At 36.6% G+C, this 23,443-nt stretch overlaps 1 protein-coding gene across 2 annotated transcripts in view; it reads left to right on the forward strand.

Moving 5' to 3' along the window:
- NALCN (sodium leak channel, non-selective) overlaps positions 1 to 23,443 on the forward strand; it is a 323,837-nt gene that overhangs the window by 160,829 nt on the left and 139,565 nt on the right. For both annotated transcript variants that reach the window (XM_076009294.1, XM_076009295.1), the window contains exons 12-13: positions 1,902 to 2,069; positions 9,209 to 9,400. In XM_076009294.1, coding sequence (XP_075865409.1) covers positions 1,902 to 2,069; positions 9,209 to 9,400 — 360 coding nt within the window. The remainder of the gene's footprint in view (positions 1 to 1,901; positions 2,070 to 9,208; positions 9,401 to 23,443) is intronic.

The raw sequence follows: 23,443 nt of genomic DNA on the forward strand, positions 1-23,443 counted from the left end.
AAAATGTTTGCAGTACATAGAGCAGACAAAGATTAATGTCCTCAATATCAACAACCCCCAAATCTGATAAGAAAGGCAAAATAAGACCATAGAATATTGCCAATGTTATAAGCAGTAAAATTTAATGACTTTAAACAAAAATTAAATCTAAATGATCAATACACATATGAACAGGTGAGCAACAATCAATAAGTTTGACTACACTGGTACTGGGTATAAATTTGAGACAAGGAAAACTTTCCTACATTGCTGGAAGGCAAATGATCTATTATAATATTTTGAAAGTAATCTCTTTAATATTTTCTAAAATGTAAGACACACACACACCTGTCTTTGCACCAGCAATGCCAAGTTTGGAAATCTATTAATAGCTATAGAAACCTCAGTAAATACTGATATTGAGGAAGGACAGTCAGCGTAGACTTGGTTTTGAAGTAGCAAAATGCTTCACCATCTTTCCTGATGATTCCTGCAAGTACCTGCCAATGAATTGCTAGGGAAAATGTTGAGTTAAATCAATGTTGAACACTCTGGGAAATTATGCAGCTGATGAAAAAAAGAGTAAGTAGGAACTAAATCCCTTAATCCACAGGGACATCCGTGATTGTCAGTGAATGAGAAAAGCAAATTGCGGAGTGGCGTGTGAGTGCCGGCCCTTTTGTGTGGGTGCATAGACGTGGATGAGGGTGGAGGAGACTGAGGAGGGAATGTGAACATGAAACACCCGAGAAAGGGGGGCAAGGGAGTTTATTAACTTTCGTGTGTATGTAAGATTATTTCAAAGTTAAAATGTACATTTTCTTACATTTTGACAAGGGAAACGTCAATTAAAATTGAAAAGCACCTAGAATGTACAGAAATGATAGATTTGAGAAATGATGCGAATTTCCTTCTCACATCTAAATTGGCCATTAGCATTGCTTCCAGTGTTTCATTCCTTAAAGTGCCATTATTAAAACTTCATTTTTCCCTTCATTTTCCAAGTGTGAGTGGAAGAAAACCCTTTCTGGTATTCCATATTAGCCTAGAAAAAAAGAAGCACACTCTCCTTTCTTCCTGCCTCCAATGGATCATGTGCGATACACAGGGTTCTATGATGACTAATCCAAACAGTCACCCATGTGGTCTTTAATTAGAAGTTAACCTTGTATTGCACATTTTAAGTCCAGTTGCAACCTTCTTTAAAAAATGAGAATTCTTGTTCGTAGGACAGGTAAAGGAAAACAACATGCTATCGTTATATGTATATTTTATAATATTGGATTTGTAATAGTAAATTTGCAGAATGTATGCGAGAGATTAAAAGTTTGCATGAATGTATTAATATAGTAATACTGATTATTAATTTTATTAATAATATAGTAATATATTAATTTATGTGTGCATATGTAGGCACACACAAATTGCTTGGTCTAGAATTACAATTTCTCTCGTCGTGTGTTGCAAAGCATAGAAGAATAAATGATATTTTAACTTTTTTACTTTAATTTAATTATGATTAGTAATATGTAAGTCATTGTTTTATAACATACCATGTACATTCTAGAAACATTATCTTTAGAAAATGCAACTTATACAAAAAAATGCAGTCCTTCTGTGTATACAGAAATTCTCTAAATAGCAATGGCTTGTATAATAAGTAATATCAAACAGTGGATAATAAAGAAATAATACCACTCATGCAAATTCAGAATTTTAACATGTTTTTCCAATTGTTTAAGATATCTTTGGTCTACTATGCTCTTGTCTCAAAATTATAAAATAAAATGTCATCCTTGACCTTATGGGGTTCCTCAGTTTACGTGATAGTAGCTAAAATTCATTTGCTGACAAATATATGAAGTAATTTGAAATAAATTATAGTCTTAGATGCCAATTTCAATGTCTCTTTGTTTCTCTAGGTGGCTTTTACAGTACTTTTTGATTTGGAAGCACTTCTGAAGATATGGTGTTTGGGGTTTACTGGATATATTAGCTCATCTCTCCACAAATTTGAGCTACTACTCGTAATTGGAACTACTCTTCATGTATATCCAGATCTTTATCATTCACAATTCACATACTTTCAGGTAATACAAATAATGTCTATTTTTCTTTAGAATTTGTTTCTTTCTAGAGTAATATCTGTTACATTATTATAGCAACTATATTTAACTATATATAATATTTATATCCAGTAACTATATATTAATAGTAACTATAAACTTGAGAGGGGCTCAGTGACATCTTAAATATTAGAAATTGTATTTATAAATTGTAACAATTGTTTTTAAATCTTTTGAAAATTCACAGTAATAATGCATATATTTTACATACTGCTCCTACATTAGCAGTATATTGATATACATAATTATATATATGGCTATCATATATTTATACATACATATCAAATTTTAAGCTACATAAGATGTTGGCCCAAACTTTAAAGAGTAGGAAATATGAAGTTAATTTCAAGTGTATGTCTTCTTTGTAAATAACCTTAAATATGTTTGCTCCACACTTATTTGTAAAGGAAATAATGAGGGTTTAGGAAACTTACCTTTACAGATTGCAATTAGTCATACAGTATTATTTATAAATACCTATTACTTTCTTTGTAATGATTAAATGACAGTACTTATAATTCTTATTTAATTTATAATAGTTATCTATTTTTCAAATGTGATATATTAAATCACATTGCTTTATAATTATTCAATAAACAGTAATTATTAGTTACATTCTTTGTAATTGTTGGATAATAGCCATGTGCTCATTGTTCTGTTAAATACTTGGTCAAAATGATAAAATATGTATATGTGACATCCTACTCAAAAATATCTCAAATATAATCATTTTCTGACTCAAACTTGGTCATTTATGCAATGTATCATGGAAACACTAGAATGTACATTGTTTTCTTAATAGATATTTTTAAATAGTTTGTGAATAAAATGGTGGTAGAATTTTAAAGAAATAATTTAGAGAAGCAGGATTCCTACTCCATAGAAAAAAGAAAATGCATTCTAACTTCATTGATTTATTTATTGGTAATACCAAAGCTATTATTTTCCCAACAATATTAGCTTTAGCTGCAAGATCACAACTTGTGTAACTCAGTGTGTTAGGTAGCTGGAGGAAAGAACATGCAAATATAATTCATAAAAGGTGGAAAGCAAATATCCCACAAACCCAGAAAAAAAGCTGGGTCCCAGCAATCACAGCCAAGAATATTGAAACCACAGAGCATTATTGTGGTTCAAGCTTTCACTTCTGTCAACATCTTTGGCCTTAAATCCCCCATCTTTTATTGGGTTATATCCTGAGGCTTGGTTATCAAAAGTGGAATGGCTAGGGCAGCAGATATACACATGTTTAAAACTCTTGATACAAAACATGCTTTCCAAACATTCATGTCATTATATGCTCTGTGCACTGCTGTCTAGAATTATAAAATTATAATGGGCATTTAGTACCTACCTTAGGGCATCATTGCACATAATTATAGAGAATATGCCTGGTAGTCAAAACAACAAGATATCTTTTTTACAAACCTATTAAATTATCCAAATTAAGAAAAATATTGCCTATGTCAGCAAAGGTACAGTATAAAATATTTTCAGGGCCTTAAAATTGTTATAGACCCTGACAGATCATTTTTCAGTGAGAAATGAGAATAGATCAAAATTTTATGTGCAAAGATATTCATTATGGACTTGTTTATGAGAGAAAAAAATGGAGACTGCTTAAATTGATGAAGAGCTTAGTAAGTCATTATGTAAATTTGACCATAAAATGATGAATATAGGCCAAACATGGTGGCTCACACCTGTAGTAGCAGCAGTTTGGGAGGCCATGGCAGGAGGATCATCTAAGCCCAGGAATTTGAGATCAGCCTGGGCAACATAGTGAGACCATGTCTCTAAGGAGAAAAAAAAATAGCCAGTTTTGGTGGAGCATGCCTGTGGTCCTAGCTACTCAGGGGACTGAGTTGGGAGGATCACTTGAGCCACAAAGTTCAAGGCTGCAGTGAGCTTGGATCATGCCACTGCACCCCACCTGGGCAACAGAGCAAGACCTTGTCTCTAAAAAAGAAAAAAAGAAAAAAGATGATTATGATGATTTTATAACAACTTAGACATACGATTGTTTTATTTAAATGCAAAAGAGTATAAAATTATATAGAATATATGTAAATATACATATGTATGCAAAATAGCTATAAAATGGAAAGAAATAAACCAACTTATTAAAATTATTGATCACCTCTAGTTTCCTGATCTAGTATCATCTCTAATTTTTTTCTCACTAGTCTGTTTTCCACAAAATATCTAAAATTAGCCTACATGGCTCTAACCATTTTAGACAGTTAGATAGGTAGACATATATAGGTAGGTAGATAGATAGATATAGTCAAATCATATTTAGTGAAATTTGCTATTTTAATGTTGTATTTGATTCTGGCTTATAATTTATATAGTTTATATTAGTGACTCAGTGATTTTCATTTGTATCTCTGTATACGTAAGCAATGATTATATTTTTTAATGTAATAAATAAAAATAATCTCAGTTGTTTTGTGGCCAAAAAATAAATCTCTCAAGAAACTTAGGTGCCACAAGCACTTTTGCAAATTCGTATGCGGAAAACCCACTGTATTGAACAGATTGTGTCTTGATGGGCCCACTTTGGTCTTCCTTGTTAGCCCTCACACTTTTCATTTCAATCAATCTTTATTCATTTTATTGGCAACACATCTTTCTTTAGTCAATTTCATATTTTTTGTATTTAAATGAACAACTTAATGGAAAATTGCTTTGTTTAAAATATCAGTTGTCTGTGAGACTGATTATTGATACTATTCAATTATGTATTCAAATGATGATCAGTGAGCACCTATTATGGGCCAGGTGCTCTTCTAGATGCTGAAGATAGAGCAGTGGACAAGGTAGAGAAGGTCCCCACCTTATTAAGCTTAAATTCTGGAGAGCAAACAAAAAAGTATGCAAAAGAGTGTGGAATACAAGTACTGGGAATGCTCTCAGGAAGAAGCAAGCAGGGTGAGAAGGATAGAGACTGTGAGGTGGGGTGCTATTTTAGATAAGGTGCTCATGCACGCCCTCTCTGAAGAGGTGACATTTCAGCAGAGACTAAATGCAGTGAGGGAGAAAGCCACGAGGTCTAGGAGAAGCATTCCAGGAAGGGAGAACCACCTTGCACACGTTGATAAGCTTGGGAAATAGCACAAAGGCCATTGTGTCTGTGCTGCAGTAAACTCAGGGCACATGGTCCCATGAGGAATAGTAAAGTCTTACAAAATGCTGTGTTCTTACAGACCTCATGTAAGGACCACCATGATAATGTTGACCTGTGTTTTTTGTGCATTTATTGTATGTCAGGCATTGTGCTGAGTACACTGTCTCATTTGTTTCTGCTAACAGTCTTGTGAGATAAAGACTATATGTGTAAGTTGAGGTCTCCAAAGATGTGAAGACTTGCCCAAGACCACATACCTAGCAAACAGTGGAGCTGAAATTTATTTCCAAGAGGTTTAATTTCTGAGTTCATATTCTTAGCCATGCAGTTTCTACAGCATCTCACTATGGATCAACAGAGTAATCTTTAAGAGACAGACTCAGAAATGTGACCAGGAAAATTGCTTTGGAAATAACCACAAAATGTTCTGAAGTGCTTATCTTGGAGAGTATGGTTTACTTTATTTCATATCTATAAGAACACAAAATCAAAAAGCTTTATTGGGTAGACAAAGTAAAAAGCCTACTTCTCCCCAAATAAATAAAAAGTCATAATTAGAGTCACTGACAAGGATTTTTCCTTCCCAGGAATGTACGTTTAACCCTTTGAAAATGCTGATCAAATACCCAATGTGGGAGTTGTATTATGTTCTGTTTCTTCAAGCTAATGAAATATTAATTTATCAGAATTGCACAGATGTGCATAGACTGCCTTTATTAGAATTTGGGATAGCACCCAAAATTACTTAGACAGTCTTTTAAATTTGATTATAATACAAGTGAAGAAAACACACAGTACTGAAATTTGAACTGTAAGCCAGTTAAATTGTTCCTGTAAACTTGCCCGGATTCAGCTGTTTACAGTTGGATAGTTGAATCATTTATGTCCGAGAATAGACGACCCTAGTAATAATGTGAAATCTTTCCAGATTATTATTCTGAATATTAATATAGATGTTAATATTTTAATAGTCCTTATGATAAAGCTGTTTGCTTATTATTTGGAAAGATGACCTGAGTGTACTACGTTCTGATTTGGGAATGTATATTAAGAATTACAGCAGGGAAAACTGGTAGCATATAACAATATGATTTCTCACATAAATTTTTTTTCTTTACGTATTATGTTAAGGATTTTTAATTAGCACTAAGGAAGTATATACATTTTCACTTCTTTAGTCATTTGTCCAGCTTACTCGACATGCTCCTGCCAGCCATACCATTTGTGTTCTGTAGCTAATGGGAATGATAAGATTCACTATCCGTATTTACTGTTAGATCCAAGTCTGTTAGATAGGAGGGTAAATGTGGTTTCACGTATAGCAAAATTCAGAGGCTAAAATGGTGTTATTGGGATTTAGCCTACTTCTTCCCCTACCTTTCTTCTTATTTCTTCTCATTCTTAAGAGGCACAGATGGCTCCAGAAGCTCAAGGCTTACATGGTTCCTACAGCAGTGGCCATTGGGGGTAAAAATTAAGATACCTCTTATTAGAGGTGTTCAGGAAACATCCCAAGGATGATCCAGGTGACTCTGAATACTCTGGCAAGGCCGGGATCATGGGAGTTGGGGAGTCGCTCCTGGACCCTAGGGATTAACAGTGGAGTAGGCTTGATTTGCCAAAGAAAAATCCAGAAGAGTAGGAAGCCAAGGATGCTGGAAAGACAAAAGCAACTGAGTCATTTTGTACATGTAAAAACTAAAAGTCTAGTTTTTAAAATGCATTTCTTGTTCCTTATTGTATTCCAAATACAATATTCATCTTTCACAGAAGACTTTACCTATTATTGATATCAAACCATCTTGCACTACCATTGTACGTACCATATTTAATTTATGCCCAAAACACAATTTTCCTATTTTCATATCTCCAAATTTGAAATCTGTCTTATAGTTAGTGGTGTGTTCTGCTTTAATTGGCAGTATTTTTTATTTCTTGGTGGTACATAAAAAAATGATGACATCTTGTACTCAATAAAAAGTGGTATTTTTCCATACTGGATATTTCAGCTTTTAATTATATATTGATTTATACCTTTTAATCATATAAATATGCTCTTAAGAGCTGTGTCTTTGTATTATACTCCCTCTGTAATAGTAGTCATTGAATCACATTTGTCTAGCACAATGTTTGACACATAATAAATCAGTATTTGTTAAATGAATGAATGAATGAATTTATTAATTAGTGGTCATCACACTTTTTGTAAATATATATACATGCAAAACATCTATATATATATATGGTATAGATAAAAAGTTAGGCAGGTATAAGGAAGATCCAAAAACAGAAGGCGTATATAAAATAGAAGTTTGTTTTTCTACAGTCGTTTGTGAGCATACTGGTAAAAATAGGTTTCTCTGCTGCACATGGTCATTAGGGAAGCCAGCCTGTTGGGTAGGATACGCCCTGTCACATTCCATCCAAGGCTTCTATTTCTTGTCTAATGGGCTACTCCAGTCGTTTCCATTTCCAGGCCAGAGAAAGATATAAAAAGAGTACCCAGGGCAAGTTTAACTTAATGTACCACACGTTATACAGATCACTTTCTTTCACATCCCATAGGTCTGACCCTAATTCACTGTAGACACTTAGCTGCAAGTGAGGCTGAAAAGTGTAGTTTATTGCCCTAGGTGGCCACCTGGTAGGCTAACATTTAGGAAGTTCTGTTATTTAAAGGAAGAAGTAAGAAAATGGATATTGGGGTAGTAGTTTCAGCCAGAAGTAAAGATTACTTCATAGAAGTTTTGGGTTTCTTTCATTTTTTATGAATGTGTAATCATACCTGGGAAGGTTTATTTTATGAGATAATTAATATAACTAATACACGTTGAGTATCCCTTATCCAAAATGCTTAGGACCAAAAATGGTTTGGATTTTGGATATTTTTTTGAATTTTGGAATATTTACATACATATAATGAGATATCTTGAGGATGAAACCTAAGTGTAAATGTGAAATTTATTTGATATTTTTGGAATTTTGAATATAATGAGCTATCCTGTAGATGAGACCCAAGTCTAAACATGCAATTTATGTACGTTTTACATATACCTTATACTCATTATCTAAAGGTAATTTTACACAATTTTTAAATAATTTTGTGCATGAAATAATCTGTGTACACGGAACCATCAGAAAGCAAAGGTGTACATATACCACATTTTATTAATCCAATCATGTATCGATAGACATGGAACTGGAGACCATTCTAAGTGAAGTATCACAAGAATGGAAAAACAAACACCACATGTACTCATCATAAAATTGAAACTAATTGATTGACATTTATATGCACATAAGGTAATAACACTCATCAGAAATCAAGCAGGTGGAAGGGGGGAGGAGGAGGTGATGGGTAAATCCACACCTAATGGGTACAATGCATGCTGGGGGCACACTTATAACTTTAAAATGGTACAAAAGCAATTTATGTAACCAAAATGTTTGTACCCCCATAATATTCTGAAATAAAATTAAAAAATCAAAAGAAAGCAAAGGTGTCAGGTGTAGAATTTTCTGTTTTTGATACCATGTCAGAGCTCAAAAAGTTCTGGATTTTGGAGCATTTCAGATTTCAGATATTTGAATTAGGGATGCTCAACCTGTATTGAGTTACTGGTTTTCTTAGATATTTGAACATTAGAGAGATATCAACTTTATTTGAACAATATGTACTAGTTAATATTATTTTGAGTAATCACATAATACGTTAAAACACTTAGTTACAACCATTTTCCTGCATCCATTCCTTTGGGATTTATTGAGTTCTTGCTGTACAAGAACTGAGGCAGGCACTGAGCTAAACTGATGGCTCAGTTATTACATTGTTGTTGTTTTAGTCACTAAATGCTCAAGTGGATAAGTGTGATTTTTATAAAGCACTACAAAAGTTATGTTTTTGTATGGACTTACTTAAGATTCAGTATAAATAAATTATCATGTGTGTATGTTTTTCTCTCTCTCATGATAGGTTCTTCGGGTAGTTCGGCTGATTAAGATTTCACCTGCATTAGAGGACTTTGTGTACAAGATATTTGGCCCTGGAAAAAAGCTTGGGAGCTTGGTTGTATTTACTGCCAGCCTCTTGATTGTTATGTCAGCAATTAGTTTGCAGATGTTCTGCTTTGTGGAAGAACTGGACAGATTTACGACATTTCCAAGGGTAAGAATTTTAAAATGCAGTCAGTTTAATCCGTTATTCTTATTTTAGTAATAATGATTAACGTCAAAGTAATTTCGCATGAGTAGTGGTTCAGAAATATTGCCATATTTTTGATAACTTGGGATAATTAAATTTTAATATTTAAAACCATCTCTTCTACAGGGTGCAGGTGTTTGAGCATATTTTCAGCATTGTGAAATTATACATCAGTTCTAAAGTTCCAGAAACAGCCTAATAGAATTAGATTGTTGAAACTTGGAAGCTAGGGTTCTTAGCACCTATAAAGTAAAATATGGCAGAATTTTAAAATTAAGTGTGTGTTTGTGAGAGTTAACATTTTTAATCTGTTCTATAGTTCACGTATTTTTATGTCAGGTACAATCTGGAAGAAATCTTTTGATATTCAATATAACAAAATTTATAGACTCTTCAGATCTGGAATGTCTTCAAGAGATAATCTAGTTCATTCCTCTGCTTTTTTGTTAGAATTTTCTTAGGCTAACTAGGAAGTTAAAAATCAACTGATTCCCCAAACAGAACTCATGTAGAAGATACATCCCCTACCCAAGAAGGATCCTGAAATTTAACTCCATGTGGACTCAGAAACATAAAAAAATATAATGACCAAGACAAATAATATATATACATATATTCACCATAAGTTGAAATAGTGAGGTCTATTATATGGGAAGAATAATCTTGGAGTAAAAACAGTATATATTTTTTAAAGGTAAGCTTTGACAGCAAAAGGGTCTGTACTTTTAATGGATAGACTGATATAACTTCGGTTATATTTTCAAAATCTTGTGCTAAATTTGTTACTTTAGCTACCAGTGTTGGAATTCATCCTTTTATAACCCAGAGTCTTCATTCACACATTGCCAAGCATTTGTTATGTGCCTTCAAAGAGGCAGTTTTGACGATTTTGGGGGACATGAATACAACTAAGTTCCCAGTTGTCAAGAAATTCTCAGTTGAGAGGAGTAACCAGTAAATAACATAAGGCAAAACTGCCTCGGTGCAGGCAGGCGCGAGTGCTCTGGGAATCCAGGGGTCAGGCTCCTAACCAAGAGTGGAAAAGCCCAGAAAGGCCTGTAGGAACAGATGGCTATTGAAGCACAGTTGGATGCAGCCAAATGAGGTGTAAAAGGACAGTGTCTCGGCCACAGGGACAGCATGTGCCCAAGGTCTCAGATGAGCACTTTCTTGTTCCAGAACTTAAAGGTTGCAGAACTTACCATTGATTCTTAAATCAATTGTAAAAGGAGGACATAAGGCCCAGGATCTTTTAAGTAGGAATGAAAGTGTGATCGTGGTTAAACGCTGATGAGCGTGAGCAAGTGGAGGGTGAGGGCAGAGATGTGTGAGAGCAAGAGGACGGGGGCAAGCATCCCTGGGGAGGCGGAAGAGGCGGTATCCAGGGCATGGGGGCAGGTGCCGAGCTGCCAGGGGTCGAGGTGGTCCTTAGAACAGTAAGCCAAGCGGAAAGTCACAGTCAATCCATTATTTGCTTACTGTGACAGTGCACGCAAGAGGCCAATGTGGGCGTCACTCCCAGGACTCCACGTTTCCCACCCACACCCCTGGCTGAAGTGAGGTGGAGTCAGGTGCATGAGCGCAAGTGTGGGGGAGGGGATCTTTCCACTGCTGGGCGGTCCTGGAGAAAATGCTCCTGTCCTTTCATGGACTCAGGAGGGAGGACAGAAGGGGGAAGGGCTAGGAGTGGGAAACACCTGAGGCAGAATGGAGAGCAGCGCCTGGGCTGGGCCTCCAGCCAGGAGGTCTCTGAGTGGAGCCACCTGGGCTGAGACTGCAGCTGTGCCCATGAGCCGCTGGCCTGGTGGGGAGGGGGCCTGAGTCCCTGAGTGCAGCTCCTTCCAGGAAACTGCACCAAGCTGTGCACCAAGTCCAGGGTGTGGAGGGTAGCTTTGCCCCTGGAGGCCTGCCAGGCAAGGCCTGGTCATTGCCTGTGCTGGGGCCTGAAGGATCACACATAGGGTGTTGGCCTGAAGGGTCAGCTCTTCCTCCAGAACAAGAGAGGATGGCAGCGACGTCATTAAGCCCACCTTCTCTGGGCCTGTCCCCTCACTGCCCCCTCACTGGGTAAATAAAAACAGCAGGTAGCCATATCTCACATCCCACACAGGAACACTGAGATTGTTTTTATCACGGTTCCTCTTTCAGTCCAGTTTAATTCAGCACGTGTTACTGAAGGCCTACAAAGAGTCAGCCATTGTTCCAGGCATGGAGGATCCTAAAAGAAAAAAAAACAACAAACACCCAATTCTGTTCTTTACCCAATTTTCTCTTAATGTCATATCTTAACTTCATTGCTTACCATTTCCTCTCATTTCATCTCACTGTTTTTATATGCCTTACCCAAAATCTCTACGACCCAGATGGTTTTTGGAGTTCAGAATTTTCCAAATCGTCCTACAATAGAAGGGTAATGCCACCCCCCGGAGCTGTCTGAATCCTCACCTTGTAATCACCACATTAATATTTCAGTAGCAAAACATCAACCTTCAGACAAAGAAAGATGCATAAAGGGAATACATGAGTCTTAGGTCAGATTAGGTTTTGCCACTAAATAAACTACAAAGGGAAAAAAAAAACAACTTTTGAGTATTTTCAGAAATTTTTGCATTTTGGAGTTGTGAAAAGTGAATAGGGGCTGCAGGCCTGTATAATAAGCATTGCACTTAAGAGTCTGCACTTTTCTTGCTGTCCAGGTCTGATTTTGCATCAGCGCTCCATCACTTTCTAGCTGTATGACACTGGACAAATTATTCTTTTAAGCCTTTATTTTTTTCACATCCAAGGTATAAGTAAAAATGGTATTTTTCTCCCACATGTATCTATGAAATAATACACAAAAATAAAACACCTGGGTTTAGAAAGCATTTTTTAAAAGGTTAGGCTATACTCTATGTAATGCATTTGAAATTGGGTAATATTATTTTCTGTGTAAAAGACAAAGCTGCTCTTGAGATCCATCCCTGACTTTGCCCCTCTAGCTTTGCCATTTTCCAGCCATAACAGCAATCAAGTAGCATTACATTTTCAGATCTCCAATTACTCAATTGTGCCTTTTTGCCTGATTACTCTGACCATCTTAATGAAAGCAGCTCAGCAGCTCTGAGGTCCCCTAATCAGTTATTCAGCAGATGACAATGGCGACAGCCTGAGCGTGTGAAGGGACTCGAAGAAGTAGGTTTTCCTTTGCATATCAATGTAATTAAAAGTTAAATCCCTGAAAAATAATCAAATTTTACAAGAAATGTTTTAAAAATTACAATTGCAAAAAGGAGTCATTATCATTCCTAACCAAATAAAGCACCACTGATGGATAGTACTTGCCTGACAGAGAATCATCAGAAAAGATGATTAAAAACACATAACCGTCGATGCTAGGTTTCCTTCCAGAGACTCCTCTGTGGGTCGCATTCTCCTCCCTTCTCTTGAGGACATCTTCCTAATTATCCAGTGGCTGAGTGCATGAGGTAGGTTGGCTAATTACAGTGCTAGCCAAAGCACAGCACATTAGAACAAATTGTCTGTAGGAAAAACCACATGATAAATCCAAAAGTAAAATAGCAACTTTAAAAATCAACAATCGCATCTATTTTTCATCAGGGATATTGGCCCCTAGTTTTACTTTTCTGTTGTGTCCTTGTATGGTTTTGGTTGTCGGGGTGATATTGACCTTATAGAATGAATTAGGGGGGATTCTCTTCGCCTCTATTTTTTGGAACAGTTTCAGGAGGATTGTTATTCATTCTTCTTTGTTTGTTTGGTAGAATTTGATTGTGAATCTGTTTGGTCTTGGACTTTTTTAAGGGGGAAGAGGAAGATTTTTTGTTACTAAAACAATCTTGCTACTTGTTATTGGTCTGTTCAGGATTTCTATTTTTTCCTGGTTCAATCTTGGGAGGTTATATGTTTCTAGAAATTTATCCATTTTCTCTAGGTTTTCTAGTTTGTGAGCATATAGTGTTTATAATAGTCTCTGATGATCTTTTGTATTTCTGTGGTATCAGTTGCAGTGCCTCATTTTTCATTACTGATTGTGTTTATTTGGATCTTCTCTCTTTTTTTCTTGGTTAGTCTAGCTAGTGGTTTATAAATTTTGTTTCTCTTTTTGAAGAACCAACTTTTTGTTTCATTGATCCTTTGTAATTTTTGTCTTTATTTCATTTAATTCTGCTCTGATATTTATGAGCATAGACAGAAAAATCTTCAAAAAAATTCCACCAAACTGAATCCAACAGCACATCAAAAAGATAATACACCATTATCAAGTGGGTTTTATATGAGGGATGCTATGATGGTTCAACATATGCAGATAAATAAATATGATGCATCATATAAATAGAATTAAGGGCAAAAACCATGTGATCATCTCAACAGACTCAGAATAAGCATTTGATAAAATTCAGCATCCCATCATGATAAAAACCTGAACAAACTAGGCATAGAAGGAACATACCTTGAAATAATAAAGACCATATACAGTAAGCCCACAGCCAACATTATACTGAACAGGGAAAAGTTAAAATCATTCTCTAAGACTGGAACAAGACAAGGATGCCCATTTTTACCACTACTATTCAACATAGTACCAGAAGATCTAGCCAGAGCAATAAGGCAAGAGAAAGAAATAAAAGGCATCCAAATTGGAAAAGAGGAAGTTAAATTATCCTTGTTTTCTAATGGTATGATTGATATGATCTTATACCTAGAAAAAACTAATGACTCCACCAAAAGACTCTTGGATTTGATCAATGAATTCAGTAAAGTTTCAGGATATAAAATCAACCTACCAAAACCAATAACGTTTCTATAAACCAGTAACAATTGATCTGAGGACCAAAAGAAGAAGGCAATTCCATTTAAAAATAGCTACAAAAAAACTTAAGAGCATATTTAATCAAGGAGGTAGAAGATCTCTATAAGGAGAACTACAAAACACTGATGAAAGGAATTGTAGATGACACATCTTATGCTCATGGATTAGAAGAATTAATATCATTGAAATGACCATACTGCCCAAAGCAATCTACAGATTCAATGCAATCAATCCTCACCAAAATACCAGCACCATTATTTTACAGAATTAGAAAAACAGTCCTAAAATTCATATAGTACCAAGGAAAGAGCCCAAATATCCAAAGCAATCCTAAACAAAAAGAAAAAACTGGAGGCATCACATTACCTGACTTCAAATTATATCACAAAGCTACAGTAACCAAAACTAAAAATAGACACACAGGTCAATGAACAGAATAAAGAACCCAGAAATAAAGCCACATATCTACAACCTACTGATCTTTTACCAAATCAACAAGACCATACCCTGGGAAAAGGACATCCTTTTCAATAAATGGTGCTGGGAAAATTGGATTGCTATATGCAGAAAAGTGAAAGTGGATCCCCATATCTCACCATACACAAATATCAACTCAAGATTGATTAAAGATTTAAAATGTAAGCCTGAAACTATAATAATATGAGAAGAAAACCTAGGGAAAACTCTTCGGGACATTAGTCTAGGCAAAGAATTCATAACTAAGGCCTTAAATGCACAAGCAATGAAGACAAAAATATACACATGGGACTTAATTAAACTAAAAAGCTTCTGTGCAGCAAAAGAAATAATCAATAGAGGGAACAGATAACCTTAGGAATGAGAAAAAATATTTGCAAACTATTGCATCTGACAGGGGACTAATATGCAGAATTTGCAAGGAACTCAAACTCCACAACAACAACAAAACAAATAATCCCATTTAAAAGTGGGCAAAGGACATGAATAGACATTTTTCAAAAGAAGACATATAATGGCCAACAAAAAAAAAGAAGAAGAAGAAGAAATGCTCGACATCAGTGATCACTAGAGAAATGCAAATTATAACCACAATGAGATTTCATCTTACATCTGTCAGAATGGCTTTTTTTTAAAAGACAAAAAATAACAGATGTTGGTTAGGATGCAGAGAAAAGGAACACTTATACACCATTGGTAGGAATGTAAATTAGTACAACCTCTGTGGAAAACAATATGGAGATTTCTTAAAGAACTAAAAATAGAAATACTATTCAATCTAGCAATCCCACTACTGGGCATCTACCCAAAGCAAAATAAATCATTATATCAAAAAGATAACTGCACTTGTATGTTTATTGCAGCACTATTCAGAATAGCAAAAATATATTATCAACCTACCTGTCCATCAACAGATGAGTGGATAAAGCAAATGGGTGCTATTCAGCCACAAATAAATGAAACCATCCCTTTTATAGCAACATGGGTGGAACTGGAGGCCATCATCTTAAGTGAAACAAGCCAGACACAGAAAGACAAATATCACACGTTCTCACTGATAAATAGTAGCTAAATAATGTGCACACATGAACATAAAGTATGGACTGATAGAAATTGGAGACTTGGAAGGTTTGGGGGAAGGTGGTGGATAATGAGAAATACTCTAATGGGTACAATGTGTAATATTCAGGGGATGGATACATTAAAAGCCCAAACTTTACCACTATGCAATTTATCCATTTAACAAAATTGCACTGTAACCCTTAAATTTATACAAATTTTTTTAGAAAGAGGAAAAAATCAGCAATTGTATATACTATCTGCACTTTAGTACAGGCAGTCTTGGAGGCTGGCAACCAGCAGCATGTACAGACAGAAATGTGTACAGACTATGGAAGAACTTGTGAGACTTAGGGAGAGAGCTCGCTTTGAAGAAAGGAAGTGCCCGGCAGAGGCAGGAGGACCTGGCTTGGCAAAGTAGAATCAGTGTTGGTGCCAGGGAAATAATTTCTCTGTGGCTGCTTCTCCAACCTGATCTTGACCCAGCCACCCAGGCGGTGTCTACTCTCTAGGAAAATAGGGCTAGATGTGAAACTAGAAACTGGTTTCATTAGACCAGATGGTATTTTGGGCTCCAGCAACCCACTGTGCAATCCATCTAAGAGGATGGACATGTAGAGGCAGTTAGTTTCCCCATCTGGATTCCAAAAAGAAAATCCTGGAGTAGTGGAGGGACAGCAGAGAAAACAGCAGTCTGGGCACCATAAGTGACCGCCCAGTGCAGTGACTGTCTGATGGTGCCCCTACATGTGGAAGAGCTGAGTACCTCCTGAAATAGTAGGAGGATCCTAAAGAAACTGAGGCTGTGCAAATGCACACAGCGTAAGGAAGCCAATCCTCAAAACCTGCGGAAATTTGACCTGAGCGTTCATAAGCTACTGCAGCCCAAGGGACCTTCAAGTTGCCTATTTAGTTCATTTCTTTAATACTCTTCTTCCTGTATTAGGTGGTGGGAAAATACATAGATTTCAGAATCATGCTTAAGCACTGTCGACTTGGTATGTGGTCTTGGGTGACATTTCATTTATCTGAGCTTTACTCATTTTTAAAATGGAAGCTTAGAGAGTTTGGATATCCCATCTGGAGCTACACAGCTTGAAAACTGAATTTGTAGTTGTCTGCTGCTCCTACCGACTCTCATCCATTAGGCTCACAGGTGTCCTGGAAAGTGGCTGATTCTTCAGGAAATATTTATTGAGTTCCAAGAATAAGAATGTTATTGGCAATCCATACCTGGAAGGAAATCATCTGAACTAGTTCATCAAAAACTTCCGGGCGGACTTAAGGAAATCAAGAAGGTGCACGAGGCATTACCATTGTTGGGGCGTAGCCTATGACGATGGGAAGGGTCTTGTCAGGATCCTAGGCCTGCACCCGGCACTCCGTGTCCAACAGCAGAAGCAGCATTTGTCAAAGAAGATCCAACATATGAGACAGGTGAAAGGATGTTCCAGGTGACAGCTAGTAATAGGTTTTTGAATGGAGCAGCAATGACAATGCTGAACCAACCCAACATCTCTTACATACTCTACTAGGGTCAACTTGACAGATTCTTTTTTCTATTGTTGTTCATTCCTCCATGGCCTTCGTTATCGCCTGCCATTGCCCCTTATCCCACCAGAAAGGTCTGCCTAATTCTGTTGCAAATGCTTTGGCTGCAAGTAACAGAAAACTCCAGTCCAAATGACTTAAACAGTAAGGAAATTAATCTCACAAAATTCAATAGATTAGGTAGATTTCAGCAAGTCAGGACTGGATCTTTCACTGAAATTCCCTTTATTGTTGTTTGGATTGTCAGTGTCCCCCAAAAAACAAATGTTGAAGTCTTAACTTCCAGTATCTCAAAATGGGACCTAATTTGGGCTAGAGGTAATGGAGTTAAAATGAGGTTATTAGGGTGCACCTTAATCCAATAGGACTGATGCTTTTATGAAAAGGGGCTATTTGGGCCCAGACAGACATGCATAGGAGGAAGACAATGTGAAGACACACTCTCAGGAGGTGGCCAGAGTGGTGTCTGCAGACCAAGCCACACTAAGGCATGCCGGCACACACCTGGAGCTAGAAGACCAAAGCAGAATTTCCCCCTGGAGCCATCAGAGAGAGCATAACCCTGCCAACACCTTGATTTCAGACTTCTAGCCTCTGCAACAGAGCGACAATAAATTACTGTTGTAGTAAGCCACCAGGTTTGTGACACTTTGTTACAGCAGCCCTAGCAAATTAATGCAGTCACCTTTCCCCTGTGTTGCCTTTGTGTGTTAACAAAACGGAGGTAACATTTCCAGGCTTCCTGATAATATCTAGAGGAATAACTGGGTCCTCTCTTTCCAGGTGTGCTTCTTAGCAGCAAGAAAACCTTTCTCAGTGTCATTCTTTCCCCAGCAAATTTTCTGTCATCTCTCATTGGCAGCATTGAATAATAACATGGTCATTCCTACTCCCTGGCAAGCAAGGTGGCTAGAATTAAAATGACTGGCTTACATTAATTATTAACATATGGCAAGAAATGAAGGTTGCGGAGACAACTATTAAAAATACTGATCAGACCGAAAACCTAGACAAGATTTCTCTCTCTTATCTCTGTCTCCAAAGCTTCTTTATACCCTGTACAAACAGGGTGTGCAAATAGAGTTGCAGTAGAAACAGACCCGGTGTTTAATTCCTCTCACCAGAGCATCTGGGCCAGCTGTTTCCCAAGATGCCCAAATAGGTACCTGCAAAGCAGCCAGCATAGGACCAGGCAGCTGTAGATTCTGGCTCTCCCTGTTATTACGGCACTGGCCACTTTTTGTCATATACCATGAACATGCACACACAGGTCTTCTCACCTTTCCTGGTCTACAGGTGTTTTGAGGCTGGACGTCCTGTGCCTTCCTCATGCCTCCCTGTGCCTTCCTCATGCCTCCCAGAGCGTGGCATGGAGCTGGGCGATTAGTAAGCGTCAGCAAGTAGAGTCAGGGAGGAGCACGCTACGAGCACCTCAGCAGACAATCCCATGAGTTGGAGAAGGGGTGCTTGAATTGTTTTTCAATGGGGAAAAAAGAATGATATGTTGGTAGAATTTAATAAAACAACTTTAAAGATCGTCTCAAGCTTTCTCAAACTTTCTATTCTTCTTTGGACCAGACAGATACACTGCTAAATAGAAATAACAAGTAACATCAAATCCTGCTGTAATATGCAACAGTTCCTGTTTTGTTGGGATGAATATGTTGCGGTATGAGTACAATTTAGATTAACTTTTCATGATGGAACAGCCTGCAAAGGTCATAAGACAGATTGGCACAAGCAAGAGCAACCACTGTCTTTCTGAAATAAAAACAAAAACAAGTTGCCTGGTTTCCTCTCATGGCCTGACAAAAGCTTGTAAGCAGTTTCACTAAGGTTCCACTCAGTTTTTCCTTCCAGTTATTATAGAAAGCAGCTGCCTCTAAGTTACTAAAATAAATGCAGTAAACATTCACTGTACATCTTCAACTAGCTCTATATTTTTATTCCTTCTAATTTCCCGCAAAAATAATAATGAAAAGGCTTCCTTTGCAGTTGTGCAAATGGAGATAGTTTTTATTTATAAGTAGTATACTACCCCCCATAACCAAAGTACTTGAATTTTAATATTTATTTGATATAGGTTTTCTTAATTTGCATTCTCTAAATGCTAATTATTTGCTATATTGAAATTTTCACTAAGATCATGTCCAAAGGATTATTGTACCATGTAAGTAATAAATGCTGCAAAATACTGAATTACCGTTTCCATTTCCTGTCACCAAATGACTAATTATGCTTTTAGTTGTATTGAAAGAATTACTGAGACATTTGAAGAAACTACTTCCTCCTCACTTTTTTTCCTTATCTGTCAGATGTAATTAGAGAGTAGGATTATATTTTTAATAAATTCAAGGTTTAACTTCAAAAGTATTAGTTCAATTAATATTGATGGAATCTTTATTAATTTTTATTTTATTGTTTTACCTTTCATATGTTTTAAAAATTGTCATGAAATATTTGACATGCAAAAAGACATAAAGGATATAAAACATATTCCTCTGTGACCACACACAAAGCTGAAGAACCACAACACAAGCAATAGATCTGAGGACCTTGGGCCTCTCTGATCACTCCCCCCTCACTCTCTCCTGTAAAAAACCACTTTTCTGAATTCGATGTTTTATGATCTTAGTGGATTTCTTTACCCTTTTAGCACATATGCAGACATCAACTGAAAATCATATCTCTTTTGCATAATTTCAACTTGCCTCATATGGTCTTATACTGCATTATTTCTTCTGCTAAGTGTTTTTATTGCTCAACATAATGTTTATAAGATTTGCCTAAATGAGTACATGGACCTGTACTTTATTTTTTGTGATTGCTGTACAAAATGCAATTTTATAAATGTATATAAAAGGTATTATATATAGTGTACTGTTTATATAAACACTACACAACTTATTTTGTCATTCTCCTGTGTGGTAGGCAAGTTCTCAGATGTCCCCCAGGATATCTGCCCCCTAGTGTACATACCCTGCATAGTCCTCTACCCTTGGCAAAGAGAAGCACTTAGGAACATGATGGGCTTTCACACCTGGAAATAGGTTGATAAGTATTTAATATTGAGTCAATTAAAAAGGAGATTATCTTGGGTGGGACAGACTAAGTCAGAGGTACTGGGTCCTTCTTGAAGAGAGAAATTCAAAGCAAGAAAGGCTCTTCTGTTGGCTTTAAAGAAGCTGCCCTGTTGTGAACGGCTAGGTGGCCAGGACCCTCAATCCTACAACCAGAAGGAACTAAATTCAGATAACAACCCAGATGAGGTTGGAAGAAGACCCCAAGCTCTAGATGAGACGGAAGCCCAACCAACACCTTAATTGCAGCCTTTTGAGACTTTGGGCAGAGGCACAATTATAACATGCCCACGATTATGACCTACAGAAACTGAGATAACAAATGAGTGTTGTAAGCTGCTAAATTTGTGACAATTTGTTACACATCAGTAGAAAACCAATGCATCCAGGTGTTTGTGTTTGTTTCTAAATTTTGTAAATCTAAACAGTGCTGCCCTGAACATTGCACATTGATTTATGCACATGTGAAATAATTTCTTAGGTTATGTAGCTAGGAATAGAGTTGCTTGGGCTTAGAATTAACATATCTTCAACTCTAATAGATATTGATAAACTTGCATTTCAAAATAGTTTTACCAGTTGATCTGCTATCAGCAGTAATGGGAGTATTCTCTACTTTACAACTCAGCAACGCTTGGTCTGGTTTGGCTTTGTTTTGCTTGAAACATTTAGCCTGAATTGATTTTTGTGACCACTGTGAAATAAGGAACAGTTTTATTTTATTTCCATTTGAATAAACAATTGCCACACTACCATTTATTGACTAGTCTACCCATTCCCATGGTCCTGCAATGCCAGCTGTGTCATAATATGGTTACATATGTGAGTGCCCAGGTCAAGACTAACAAGCTCCCTTGTCATCTCTTTTTGCCATTGCATGTGTTTTGTGATCAACTTCCTCTCTAAGGGTTAAGCCCAATAACTATACAGCTTTACTCAATATCTCAGTTAGCAATCTCTACCTTTCAAGGGTTCATGACTTTGTTCCTTATGCCTACACAGCATTAAAAACCAAAGTCTAGCAGAGATCATAAATTCTCTAGGGAAGTTGACTTTTCTTGACTGCCTCTTAGTTTTTGGTCCCTTGAGTTTTCATCATTTTCTTGGGATATTAACTCAGCTTTTAAAAGGATGTTTGCTGCATTTTATCCAGAATTTCCTGGGGTCTGTAAAATCATTGTTTCCATACATGATCAGAAATTGAGGTCCACTAATAAATTTTGGAGAAAAGGGGAGGATAAACATAGCATTGGCTATCTTTCAGATGGATACTTTTTTTTTTTATGAGCACAACCTGAGGTAGGCCATCCCCATATTTGCCTTCACATCCGCCGCAGCCTCACATTTGTTTTTTGCCTTTGTTTACTTTAAGGATATTGTCTCCTCTTTGTGTCTCATATCCTCACCTTTATGCTCCCCTGATCTGCTGTCCCATCAAAAATCATTTTCTCAAAATATCTGATACATCCACTTACAGTGAAGACTAAATAAATCATGTCCCTATTTTGTTGTTGTTCCTAATTCCATCAACATTCTTTATGCAATGGAGACATACAGACATGGACAAATGTACTAATTGTCCTCTTTAACTATAGCATAGTCAACGTACACAAGAGCTCAAATGCCTGATCCCACAGTAGAAAACGTAAGAAAGATCTCAAATAAGCCAAAAGGTGACACATGCTACAATAGATGTACTCAGTGCTAAAGTAATGTCAAAGATGTCCTGCAGAGTCTTTAAAAATCCTGGGAACATCCTTTGTGCCTAGCCCTGTGCTTCCAAATATCATCTCATTTTAAAAAGAGGAAAGATTGCTTCCAGGGCAGGGTCTGCAAAGCTTTATGAAGAGTTGTCTTTAAGCGGGAATATGATTTCAATAGGTAAGGGTTTGGGTAATGTCGTTAGCTGTGGACATTCCATGTGAGGAAAAGTAAATGAGTAAATCAGAGACATGGAGTGTCACAGGGCGTGGCAGGACACGTGACAAAGGGAGTGTGCAGTGGGGAGTAGGAGCTAGATCATGGAGGGTCTGCAGTGGTTGGAATCGTAACAGAAGGAGCCATTGAAGATTTATTTTTCTTTTTTTTTTCTTGGAGAATAGCCGAAGAGCTATTTTGAGGAAGGTTACACCAGAAGAAATGTTATTTCTCTCAGGGAGTATTCTCATTGAACAAAATTCCTTTTTATTGACCAAAGACAAAATGTTATGACCAGATGATAAATTTCGGGCATTCTTTGGAGATAATTTTTTATTTTTCCTCTCTGTGAGGCCATTACTGTATCAAATCTTTCACAGTCTCATAAAGTGAGTCCTGTCTGAAGATTTAGGCCAGACTGTTATCCATGCCCGGACATGACTCTGCAATGGAAACTAGCAATTTGTCTTATTTTAAAGTAATGCCATGATATAGTTTATTGTAACTGTCTCCCCAAAAATTCCTGTAAAATTAACTTTATTTCCTTTCCCCTGTAACATTAAGCTGGGTTTGTTTTATTTGCTCCTATTTGAATTTATTTTTGTGGTGACTCATCAGTGGCATGGTGATAAAATAATATCCTCTGCACTTCTTTTTAGAGGATGATTTTAATGCCCCATGAATCACAAAGAGATGGTCATCTTTTCCTGTTGCTGTGTATTGGTATCATTGATCCACTGAACTGCAATTACTAGAATTACTTTCCTTGAATAAAGAAAGCATCCCTATTTTCCAACCCCTAACCCCAGAAATGTATTCTTTTGTGGAGGACATTTCTTTACACCTCATCATATTTTGGTGGTTTTCCGCCAGTTATCTTATTTGCAGTTTCACTACTATTAATTTCCATATTTCATTAACATTATTTTAATAATCAGTCTACTCCATTATACCATCTTCAAAAAAATGAAAGTGATTAATGAGAAATATTAATGTCTAAATCAGTTAGAATGACCTTCTTTAAGTATGTTTCCACTGATGAAAAGGTGACTCTATTATGAAACATTTTGTTGAGTCTTGCCTACAAAAAATACAATCTATACTGTAGTC

The sequence above is a fragment of the Microcebus murinus genome, chromosome 13 (assembly GCF_040939455.1).
Source record: "Microcebus murinus isolate Inina chromosome 13, M.murinus_Inina_mat1.0, whole genome shotgun sequence".
Lineage (NCBI taxonomy): Eukaryota > Metazoa > Chordata > Mammalia > Primates > Cheirogaleidae > Microcebus > Microcebus murinus.